Source organism: Pristiophorus japonicus, chromosome 3, assembly GCF_044704955.1.
Source record: "Pristiophorus japonicus isolate sPriJap1 chromosome 3, sPriJap1.hap1, whole genome shotgun sequence".
Lineage (NCBI taxonomy): Eukaryota > Metazoa > Chordata > Chondrichthyes > Pristiophoridae > Pristiophorus > Pristiophorus japonicus.
Genome location: NC_091979.1, coordinates 41184457 through 41197503, shown reverse-complemented (window position 1 = coordinate 41197503; position 13047 = coordinate 41184457). Strand labels below are relative to the sequence as shown.

Sequence of the window (13047 nt, the reverse complement as noted above, 5' to 3'; positions counted from 1 at the left end):
GGAGTGTTGGGTCGTAATGGTTAAAAGTATGGCTCATTTGTTTATTTTTCCCCAATTCATTATCCTTAATGCATGCATGTAGTTAGTGGAACTGCCCAACCAGCAGAGTTGCCAGCTATTTGAATGAGTCTTTGCTCTTTTATTCATTCATTTTAGGAAATCCCAATCTCTAATAGAAAAATCATTTGACTTGAAAGACTTGAAGAATGGCACATTTAGAACACTGACCTTTGCACGCCCCTTCTTCCCACATTTACTCCGATTATCCCCATTTCCCTAAAGATAACTTATGATGGGGTTTGATTGCATGCATACTGACGGGCCTGACTTTTAAGTGGCCATTCATGTGTCAGTCTAGGTGATGAGCACTAGCAGGTTATTCACCGTGGAGCGATATCACAGCTGTGTTCAGTTCTTCCCTCAGCCAATATCAAGACATTTATATTTTCAAACAGCAGTCCTTGGATACTAATCAGGAGGAGAGGACCCTTGTTAAAATGTTCAATTCTTCGTTCTGGAATATTGAGGTCACGAATCCTCCATCACTGCTCTCGCTGAGGTCAGTTAAATGAGGGATTAAACCAGAGATGTTTCTATTCTGTGACACTCTAGACCACACCGGATGACTAGATGACTCATCCCAGACCAGAAATTAACTTTTAACAATGCACAGCAATTATTCTCTTCGAATAATAGGATTTTGGGAAGCTAATGTTTGCAATATGTCATTAGAAAACCTCCTTCCAAGTATATTATGGAATGGTTACAACTTTTTCAAGTGCTTTTGATGACTGAAGCAGTAAATCCACTCCCTGAAATTGAACTTGTGCTGCAGCTGATAAGACTGCTTATTCTGGAGTGCTTACACAGTATTTTCAGATTACTCGCACATGCGATTTTCCTACAATATTCCATGGTTACTGTGTTAAGAGATTCAGGTGTCTCATAACAAATAATGACACATTTCAAATCTGGAGCATTTCTTAATTTAGCAGAGGCCAAGTCCAATGAAATTGGCTCTGTCGCCTATGTTGCCTACTTGAAAAGTAATTTCAGATTAGAGCTGTGGATCCATTTTTTTTCTCTCTGGAAATAGCAATGCAGCAAATAGTAATCGACCATAGAAACATAGAAAATAGCTGCAGGAGTAGGCCATTCGGCCCTTCGAGCCTGCACCACCATTCAATAACATCATGGCTGATCATTCCCTCAGTACCCCTTTCCTGCTTTCTCTCCATACCCCTTGATCCTCTTAGTCATAAGGGCCATATCTAACTCCCTCTTGAATATATCCAATGAACTGGCATCAACAACTCTCTGCGGCAGGGAATTCCACAGGTTAACAACTCTGAGTGAAGAAGTTTCTCCTCATCAGTCCTAAATGGCCTACCCCTTATCCTAAGACTGTGTCCCCTGGTTCTGGATTTCGCCAACATCAGGAACTTTCTACCCCCATCTAACCTGTCCTGTCCCGTCAGAATCTTATATGTTTCTATGAGATCCCCTCTCATCCTTCTAAACTCCAGTGTATAAAGGCCCAGTTGATCCAATCTCTCCTCCATTTGTCAGTACAGCCATCCCTGGAATCAGTCTGGTGAACCTTCGCTGCACTCCCTCAATAGCAATAACATCCTTCCTCAGATTAGGAGACCAAAACTGAACACAATATTCCAGGTGAGGCCTCACCAAGGCCCTGAACAACTGCAGTAAGACCTTCCTGCTTCTATACTCAAATCCCCTAGCTATGAAGGCCAACATACCATTTGCCCCCTTCACCGCCTGCTGTACCTGTATGCCAACTTTCAATGACTGATGAACCATGACACCCAGGTCTCGTTGCACTACCCCTTTTCCTAATCTGCCAGCATTCAGATAATAAGTTGTTGCGTTTTTGCCCCAAAGTGAATAACCTCACATTTATCCACATTATACTGCATCTGCCATGCATTTGCCCACTCGCCTAACCTGTCCAAGTCACCCTGTAGCCTCCTAGCGTCGCCCTCACAACTCACACCGCCACCCAGTTTAGTGTCATCTGCAAACTTCGAGATATTACACTCAATTCCTTCATCTAAATCATTGATGTATATTGTAAAGAGCTGGGGTCCCAGCACTGAGCCCTGCAGCACTCCACTAGTCACTGCCTGCCATTCTGAAAAGGACCCGTTTATCCCGACTCTCTGCTTCCTGTCTGCCAACCAGTTCTCTATCCTCGTCAGTATATTACCCCCAATACCATGTGCTTTGATTTTGCACACCAATCTCTTGTGTGGGACCTTGTCAAAAGCCTTTTGAAAGTCCAAATACACCACATCCACTGGTTCTCCCTTGTCCACTCTACCAGTTACACCCTGAAAAAATTCCAGAACATTTGTCAAGCATGATTTCCCCTTCATAAATCCATGCTGACTTGGACCGATCCTGTCACTGTTTTCCAAATGCGCTGCTATTTCATCCTTAATAATTGATTCCAACATTTTCACCACTACTGATGCCAGGCTAATCGGTCTATAATTACCTGCTTTCTCTCTCCCTCCCTTTTTAAAAAAGTGGTGTTACATTAGCTACCCTCCAGTCCATAGGAACTGATCCAGAGTCGATAGACTGTTATAAAATGATCATCAATGCATCCACTATTTCTAGGGCCACTTCCTTAAATACTCTAGGATGCAGACTATCAGGCCCAGGGGATTTATCGGCCTTCAATCCCATCAATTTCCCTAACACAATTTCCAGCCTAATAAGGATATCCTTCAGTTCCTCCTCCTCACTAGACCCTCAGTCCCCTAGTACTTCCGGTAGGTTATTTGTGTCTTCCTTCGTGAAGACAAAACCAAAGTATTTGTTCAATTGGTCTGCCATTTCTTTGTTTCCCATTATAAAGTCACCTGATTCTGACTGCAAGGGACCTACGTTTGTCTTCACTAATCTTTTTCTCTTCACATATCTGTAGAAGCTTTTGCAGTCAGTTTTTATGTTCACGGCCAGCTTCTTCTCGTACTCTATTGTCCCCCTCTTAATTAAACCCTTTGTCCTCCTCTGCTCAATTCTCAATTTCTCCCAGTCCTCAGGTTTGCTGCTTTTTCTGGTCAATTTATATGCCTCTTCTTTGGATTTAACACTATCCTTAATTTCCCTTGTTGGCCACGGTTGAGCCACCTTCCCCGTTTTATTTTTACTCCAGACAGGGATGTACAATTGCTGAAGTTCATCCATGTGATCTTTAAATGTTTGGCATTGCCTATCAACCCTTTAAGTATTATTTGCCAGCCTATTATAGCCAATTCACATCTCATACCATCGAAATTATCTTTCCTTAAGTTCAGGACCCTCATCTCTGAATTAAGTGTGTCACTCTCAATCTTAATAAAGAATTCTACCATGTTATGGTCACTCTTCCCCAAAGGGCCTTGCACAACAAGATTGCTAATTAGTCCTTTCGCATTACACATCACTCAGTCGAAGATGGTCAGCTTCCTAGTTGGTTCCTCGATATATTCGTCTAAAAAACCATCCCTAACACACTCCAGGAAATCCTCCTTCACCGCATTGCTACCAGTTTGGTTAGCCCAATCAATATGTAGATTAAAGTCACCCATGATAACTGCTGTACCTTTGTTGCATGCATCCCTAATTTCTTGTTTGATGCTGTCCCCAACCTTACTGTTTGATGGTCTGTACACAACTCCCACTAGCGTTTTCTGCCCCTTGGTATTCCGTAGCTCCAACAATACCGATTCCACATCATCCAAGCTTAATGTCCTTTCTTACTATTGCATTAATTTCCTCTTTAATCATAAATGCCACCCCACCTCCTTTTCCTTTCTGGCTATCCTTCCTAAATGTTGAATACCCCTGGATGTTGAGTTCCCAGCCTTGGTCACCCTGGAGCCATGTCTCCGTGATGCCAATTACATCATACCAGTTAACTGCTATCGGCGCAGTTAATTCGTCCACCTTATTTCGAATACTCCTTGCATTGAGGCACAGAGCCTTCAGGCTTGTCTTTCTAACACACTTTGCCCTTTTAGAATTTTGCTGTAATGTGGCCCGTTTTGCTTTTTGCCTTAGGTTTCTCTACCCTCCACTTTTACTTTTCTTCCTTCTATCTTTTGCTCCTGCCCCCATTCTACTTCCCTCTGTCTCCCTGCATAGGTTCCCATCCCCCTGCCATATTAGTTTAACTCCTCCCCAACAGCACTAGTAAACACTCCCCCTAGGACATTGGTTCCGGTCCTGCCCAGGTGCAGACCGTCCGGTTTGTACTCGTCCCACCTCCCCCAGAGCTGGTTCCAATGTCCCAGGAATTTGAATCCCTCGCTTCTGCACCACTCCACAAGCCACGTATTCATCTGAGCTAACCTGCGATTCCTACTCTGACTAGCACGTGGCACTGGTGGCAATCCTGAGATTACTTCTTTTGAGGTCCTACTTTTTAAATTTAGCTCCAGCGCCCTTAATTCGTCTGGTAGGGCCTCATCCCGTTTTTTACCTATATCGTTGGTACCTATATGCACCACGCCAACTGGCTGTTCGCCCTCCCTTTTCAGAATGTCCTGCACCCGCTCCGAGGCATCCTTGACCCTTGCACCAGGGAGGCAACATAACATCCTGGAGTCTCGGTTGCAGCCGCAGAAACGTCTATCTATTCTCCTTACAATAGAATCCCCTATCACTGTTAGTTATGTCCTTTCTGTTGTGTTGTTTCTGGTCTTGCCCTCTGACATCAGTATTGTTCAAAAACCTTTCTGGTTTTTCAGTTAGAAGTGGAGACTAATGTCAGAATTCATATTATAAGCAGAGACTGCGCAACAACTTTAAAGAGACTGCATACGGGGAAAAAAAAAGAGGGAACATTGATTATGGCATGGCAATATACAGTAATATTTCCATGGTTGCACAAAGATGTTCATTTTAAAACCATAACTGTTTATATTCAAGTCTCAATGCTAATAGTCACAAAGTGAAACCTCAGCAAGAAGGTATGATTTTTCCGTGTCGGTGCAATTTCTGAACAAAGGAAAACCCAACTGAGGCATCTCGCCTGCTTTTGTGGGGATGGGGAAACAGATTGTGAATAGAAGGATAACACAATACTCAATGAGCATCGAGGAATAAATCCATGTAACAGGTGGTTTTCTTGCATTTTCTTGATGACATTGACAGTCCTGCAGACTGCGATTATTTGGAATGCTGACAGAGTGAGTGTACCGTGTTTGGAGATTGTTGACAGATGAGCCATAATGGGCATAATGTGCCAGGGGTATAAAATGTGATTCAAGTGTCTTTGGTTGTTAATTAGTATGTCGATATGTCGTTCCCTGTTATTCATTGTAGGGTTTAGAGAAATGTTTTTTTTGTCCTGTGCAACCAGCATTTAACAAAAAAAGAGAAGTGCCTCAGCTTCTTACTGCTTCATAAAATATGACAGAAAGTCAGCGTTTGCTGTACTTACTGCAGTTTCCCCTATTTATAAACAGAATATGTAAGTGTGGTGCAGGAAAAATAAACGGTGTTTTAACAGATGACAATGGTCCAAAATTATGTAATTGTATTTGTTTTTAAGAGCATAAGAGCATAAGAAATAGGAGCAGGAGCAGGCCTTACAGCCCCTCGAGCCTGCACCGCCATTAAATATGATATTGGCTGATCAGATCATGGACTCAGGTCCACTTTCCTGCCCGCTCCCCATAACCCCTTATTCCCTTATTGGTTAAGAAACTGTCTATCCCTGTCTTAAATTTATTCAATGTCCCAGCTTCCACAGCTCTCTGAGGCAGCAAACTCCACAGATTTACAACCCTCTGAGAAGAAATTTCTCCTCAACACAATTTTAAATAGCGGCCTCTTATTCTAAAATCATGCCCTTTAGTTCTAGTCTCCCCTATCTGTGGAAACATCCTCTCTGCTTCCACCTTGTCAAGCCCCCTCATATTCTTATACGTTTCGATAAGATCACCTCTCATTCTTCCGAATTCCAATGAGTAGAGGCCCAACCTTCTCGACCTTTCCTCATACTTGAGGAAGGACATTCTTGCTATTGAGGGAGTGCAGCGAAGGTTCACCAGACTGATTCCTGGGATGGCAGGACTGACCTATCAAGAAAGACTGGATCAACTGGGCTTGTATTCACTGGAGTTCAGAAGAATGAGAGGGGATCTCATAGAAACGTTTAAAATTCTGACGGGGTTAGACAGGTTAGATGCAGGAAGAATGTTCCCAATGTTGGGGAAGTCCAGAACCAGGGGTCACAGTCTAAGGATAAGGGGTAAGCCATTTAAGACTGAGATGAGGAGAAACTTCTTCACCCAGAGAGTTGTTAACCTGTGGAATTCTCTACCACAAAGTTGTTGAGGCCAATTCACTAAATATATTCAAAAAGGAGTTAGATGTAGTCCTTACTACTAGGAGGATCAAGGGGTATGGCGAGAAAGCAGGAATGGGGTACTGAAGTTGCATGTTCAGCCATGAACTCATTGAATGGCGGTGCAGGCTCGAAGGGCCAAATGGCCTACTCCTGCACCTATTTTCTATGTTTCTATAAGGCAACCCCCTCATCTCCGGAATCAACCTACTGAACCCCCTCTGAACTACCTCCAAAGCAAGTATATCCTTCTTTAAATATGGAAACCAAAACTGTATGCAGTATTCCAGGTGTGGCCTCAGCAATACCTTGTATAACTGTAGCAAGACTTCCCTGCTTTTCTACTCCATCTCCTTTGCAATAAAATCCAAGATTCCATTGGCCTTCCTGATCACTTGCTGTACCTGCATACGCTAACCTTTTTTGTTTCATGCATGAGTACCCCCAGGTCCCACTGTACTGCAGCACTTTGCAGTATTTCTCCATTTAAATAATAACTTGCTCTTTGATTTTTTTTGCTGCCGAAATGCATAACCTCTCACTTTCCAACATTATACTCCATCTGCCAAATTTTTGCCCACTCACTTAGCCTGTCTATGTCCTTTTGCAGATTTTTTGTGTCCTTCTCACACATTGCTTTTCCTCCCTTCTTTGTATCATCAGCAAACTTGGCTACGTTACACTCAGTCCCTTCTTCCAAGTCGTTAATATAGATTGTAAATAGTTGGGGTCCCTGCACTGATCCTTGCGGCACCCCACTAGAGAATGAACCATTTATCCCAACTCTCTGTTTTCTGTTAGTTAGCCAATCCTCTATCCATGCTAATATATTACCCCCAATCCCGTGAACTTTTATATTGTGAAGTAACCTTTTATTGTTCTGGAATGTTTCCTTGTGCAGCACAATATGTACACTCCCCAATCCCACCAGAATGTCATGTAATCTCCTGGGTGAGGCGATAAAACCTAATTAGGGGAGGGGGGCGGAAATCTGAGGATTTTCTCTCTGACCCCCTTCGCCGATCGAAGCTAGTCCAGGAGACCACTCTGGCCCTGATTGTGCAGGGTGATCTCTGCCCCATCAAGAAATGGGTCCAGCTCTCGCTTGAAGGTATTAAGCAAATCCGCCTTCACCGCACAAGAATTAGCTGTGTTCTATATGCCCACTGTTCTCTGGGTTGGGGGAGTGGGTGGTTGGGGGGAGGGGGAAGAACCATCTTCCCATATGTAACCTAGCTTTGGCCTTGCATACTTTGAGATTGTGATCCCCTAGTGCTCCCCAACCGTTTAGTTGAAACACACTTGTCTACACATACTCAATCTAATCCCTTCATCATCTGATAAACATAACTTAACAACCAAATGGGAGCACTAGCCACCCAAAAAATGCCATTTAGGGAATGATGTCATCACTGTGGCTGGCTTGTGCTTTGTTCTGTAACTATGACAGAATTATGGCTTTTTTTTCCATGGAAAAAAGAACAAAGTTGCATTTCTGTTGTGCCTTTAACGACCTCAGGACACCACAAAGCACTTTAAGGCAATGAACAACTTATTGAAGTGTATTGCTGTTATAATGTGGGGTAATGCAGCAACTAATTTGAGCACAGCAAGATCCTACAAACAGCAACAAGATAAATAACCAATTAAACTGCTTTAGTTATGTTGATTCAGTGATAATTATTAACCAGGTCACGAAATGAGCCTAATTTCTGCACATTTCCACTGCTAGCTCAAGTGATGCAATTCTTTCCATATATGTAATCACCAATGATAAGACCCTGGTGGTGAAAAAAACTTTCTTATAAGCTGAACTTTTCCACAGTGCAGTGACTGAACATCTTTTTGGTTTTGGTTTGGCAGCAAATGTGAAGAGTTTGAGTAGTCTCTGGCATTCAGATAAGGGACATGCCATTAATTTGACTGAAATTCAAGGAGAGTTTGATGGATTCTCTTCAATTCAGGGATAGTCTAATATCTCTCAAAATGCATTTCCATTGTATGGACTTGGGGAATATACCTTCGGCCATCAACCCAGGAGTCTCCATACACAAAACACCCTCACCAGGAATAATTTTGAATTTCCGATGAGCCACTGCAAAGGAATGCATATTGAGTTTACACATCACAGAAATACAAAATGGAAGTGGGTAGTTTGTTTTATAGATGTTGGTTAATGATTAGAAAACTCTCTTGTAATTTTATTTAACATGCCTGTGGATAAATAACGGTTGAGGAAAAAATATGATTAACTAGAGTGTCATGTTGAAAAATCACATTTTAAGTTTTGGGAGAAGTGGGTCACAGCTCACAGCATATGTTAATGGTTCCAGTGATTCCACCACATAGGGAAGTTGGAAAACCACCCTTCCATGTGATCAAATTTCTTCAGGTTCAGCTTGTATATAAACTTTAAAATCATCTAATATATGTAGTGTGATTTCTGCTTGTAAGAGAGTATTGCATTACAGATTTCAGTTTCAGAATTGTTGGGAACAGAGTGTGCAATGGCTAGGACATTGGCCCTGCAGCTCTTGGCTCTGGGTTCGAATCCAGACCAGAACAAAGGTATGAATTTATCTTCCGTTGGTTATAAGGGTCTTGTGTGAAATAAGTTGGAGCATTGCCCAGATCACCAAAGTTGGTTGCTACTTGAAAGTAGCATTCTCACTTGAAGAGACCACTTGTATTGGAAATGGAAGAATGAAGCCTGGGGGTGCCGTAATGAATGTGTTTGAGAGGTTGGGGCCCAAGCATTTGGTTAGAGCCTGAAACAGAATGTGTTACATTTCCCAGCGTCAACATTTCTCGCCTTAAGCACAAAATTCACAAGAACAAAAAAGTTGTAAACAAATGTTAAAATTATAAATACAGATTGGTATCTTTAAATAACTGAATAAAGAGCACTTTTTCCAAAAGTTACAGTTCCATGATTTATTGGTTAAATAAAACTTTTATTTATCGATTTGTTTCTGATTTCTCACCAGTCAAAGAAGGTGCAGGTGCTGTTGATGAGGATGATTTTATCCGTGCATTTGAGGAAGTTCCAACAGTACAGGTAATCTTTAATGTTCTTCATCTTTCTCTGATTCTATCATTCATCTTCAGTTCCCCACGAAACTGTGTTTTATTTCAGAACCAGAAATGTGTTATTTGGAAGGTTTAGATGTGTGTTAATTGTGCAGTTGAAAGGAATCTAGTTTGCTTTGTGAGTGTCTTGCAATATTTTATAATGTAGGATAAGGTTGAAAGTGAGCAGTTCTGTACCTATGTAACCCAAGACCTAGACTTGAAGGAACATCCTAACATAGGCAAAACTTCCATTAAGCACTTTAAAAGAAGCATATCGCAGCTAAGACCATGATCATTGTTTATTTATTGAGTCTGCTGGAACACATTTTACACGTGACCTCCAAAAGCCACCGTGAAAAGTTTACCTTAATTATGTTTATGGTACTGCTTTAATCAATAGTGCAGCCTATCCTTTGTTACTAAAAATGAAACTCCCTCAGTTTACTTTGAGAGCTATTGTTAATCAAGATGAATCCTAGTGTAAGTGAAAAATCAGGAGATTTTATAGCTGAAAGGAATGAACGTTTGGCTCCTGTGTCTCCTACGCTCTGCTTACACATTCTATAAACAACTTAAATGGGCTAAGCCATGGTATGCTATCCCTCCTTGTCCTCCTTTACCCTTAACGAGGCATTTGGCCATGCCATCCCCCTCCCCTCTCTTCTTCGGCAGTCCCTCAGAGTCGAGGATGACTTAAAGGATGGAAGATGCCTGTGAATTCTTTTAACGTGGGGTGGCTATTAAACACCAGCTACCACACAGGCTTGACAGAGCAAGGTCTTGGTCCAATGGCAAGGGGATCCAAGACGATTGGAGACCAGGCTCTGCTGTATGGCCCGAGCGCACACACACCACTCCTACTGTACCCCTCCCTCCTTCCCACAGATGTCCTCTCCCTGGGTTTCAGAGAATGCATTGTAGTCGGCCTCCTGACCTCTCTGCTGGCCCATTCTGCACCTTCCCTGGGCCATCCACCTCCACTCCTCCATGAAGCAACTTGGGATGCTCTAAATCAAAGGCATTATATAAGATTCTGAGGAGGCTTGACCGGGTAGATGCGGAGAGGATGTTTCCCCTCGTGGGGGAATCTCGAACTAGAGGGCCTAGTTTCAGAATAAGGAGTCGCCCATTTATTACGGAGATTAGGAGGAATTTCTTCTCTGAGGGTTATGAATCTTTAGAATTCTCTATCCCAGAGAGGCTGAGTCATTGAATATATTCAAGGCTGAGATAGACAGATTCTTGAACTGTAGGGGAGTCGAGGGTTATGGGAAACAGGCAGGAAAATGGAGTTGAGGCCAAGATCAGATCAGCCATGATCTTACTGAATGGCAGAGCAGGCTTGAGGGGCCATATGGCTGATTCCTGCTCCTACTTCTTATGTTTTTGTATAAATACAATCTGTTATAATGTACAATGTCACTGAGTGATCAGCATCGGAGGTTAATTGGTGTTTTAAAAGGCACCAATTTTCTTTAATAGGCACCAATTGTGGAATACTTTGTTTTATTAGTCAACTTGAAGTTTCACTTAGTCGAGTAAAGGTGTTGTAAAATGTATGTAGGTTCCAACTGCGGTCACCTTAATATAGGTCACAAATTAAAACGTTTTTAATGTTCATTTTATATAAGCAAGCATATTTGCTAGAAAGTTGAAGTAGTTAATAAATATCTGCTACTCAACAGAGAGAACATTTTATTTTGTACCTGTTGAATTAGCATTCATGACCTACAATTATTTCAGGATCACAAATGCAATGTATTGGTATTGCTTTTTAAAATGATTATTTCAATGAGATATTCTTGTTGCACAGCTGTTTTGTTTCTTATCTACAGTGAATGAATGTAATAAAACAAGGAAAAATTATTTTTGTCTAAAAAGCCAAAATATTGATGCAATACACTAACTTGAGTTCTGTCTTCTGTTTGTTTTTTTTTTAGATTTTTTCCAACAGAGACCTCGAAGAATCCATCAACAAAATTAGAGAAATTTTATCAGATGATAAGCACGACTGGGAGCAGCGAGTAACTGCTGTAAGTCTTTGAACCTTTAGATCTGGCGTTCTCATCGACTGTTCCTTGTATTCATAGTTTCCAAAAATGTTTCTTTTTAAATCTGGTTCCTTTTGAACTTTCAATGTTTTTATCTTAACTGTGACACTGGCACTGAATAATGGTACTTTTTTATACAGCGAAAATGCAATTTTTATTAAAAGATGCTTCTATACAAGCCTTGACAATGGCGTGCAACAATGCAAGAATATCAATCACTGGATGGGGAAAAATTCAGCATTTACTTTACAATGCAACTGAAGAGGAGGAATTTTTCTCCCCTATTCTATTTTGTTTATTCCTTCCCATGTAGAAACATAGAAACATAGAAAAATAGGTGCAGGAGCAGGCCATTCAGCCCTTCTAGCCTGCACCGCCATTCAATGAGTTCATGGCTGAACATGAAACTTCAGTACCCCCTTCCTGCTTTCTCGCCATAACCCTTGATCCCCCGAGTAGTAAGGACTTCATCTAACTCCCTTTTGAATATATTTAGTGAATTGGCCTCAACTACTTTCTGTGGTAGAGAATTCCACAGGTTCACCACTCTCTGGGTGAAGAAGTTTCTCCTCATCTCGGTCCTAAATGGCTTACCCCTTATCCTCAGACTGTGACCCCTGGTTCTGGACTTCCCCAACATTGGGAACATTCTTTCTGCATCTCACCTGTCTAAACCCGTCAGAATTTTAAACGTTTCTATGAGGTCCCCTCTCATTCTTCTGAACTCCAGTGAATACAAGCCCAGTTGATCCAATCTTTCTTGATAGGTCAGTCCCGCCATCCCGGGAATCAGTCTGGTGAACCTTCGCTGAACTCCCTCAATAGCAAGAATGTCCTTCCTCAAGTTAGGAGACCAAAACTGTACACAATATTCCAGGTGTGGCCTCACCAAGGCCCTGTACAACTGTAGCAACACCTCCCTGCCCCTGTATTCAAATCCCCTCGCTATGAAGGCCAACTTGCCATTTGCTTTCTTAACCGCCTGCTGTACCTGCATGCTAACCTTCAATGACTGATGTACCATGACACCCAGGTCTCGTTGCACCTTCCCTTTTCCTAATCTGTCACCATTCAGATAATAGTCTGTCTCTCTGTTTTTACCACCAAAGTGGATAACCTCACATTTATCCACATTATACTTCATCTGCCATGCATTTGCCCACTCACCTAACCTATCCAAGTCACTCTGCAGCCTAATAGCATCCTCCTCGCAGCTCACACTGCCACCCAACTTAGTATCATCCGCAAATTTGGAGATACTGCATTTAATCCCCTCGTCTAAATCATTAATGTACAATGTAAACAGCTGGGGCCCCAGCACAGAACCTTGCGGCACTCCACTAGTCACTGCCTGCCATTCTGAAAAGTACCCGTTTACTCCTACTCTTTGCTTCCTGTCTGACAACCAGTTCTCAATCCACGTCAGCACACTACCCCCAATCCCATGTGCTTTAACTTTGCACATTCTTTTGAAGACATTTACTCCTTGCTGGTTCCATGGGGGCCAGTTTCACTGCAGTACCTCATCCTTATGATCATTCTTCATTTGTAAGCCCAGGC

General features: G+C 42.1%; 1 protein-coding gene across 6 annotated transcripts in view; it reads left to right on the top strand.

Moving 5' to 3' along the window:
* Positions 1-13047, top strand: part of clasp1a (cytoplasmic linker associated protein 1a) — a 426315-nt gene that overhangs the window by 218174 nt on the left and 195094 nt on the right. For all 6 annotated transcript variants that reach the window (XM_070875296.1, XM_070875295.1, XM_070875293.1 and 3 more), the window contains exons 10-11: positions 9352-9422; positions 11377-11469. In XM_070875296.1, the coding sequence (XP_070731397.1) occupies positions 9352-9422; positions 11377-11469 (164 nt within the window). The remainder of the gene's footprint in view (positions 1-9351; positions 9423-11376; positions 11470-13047) is intronic.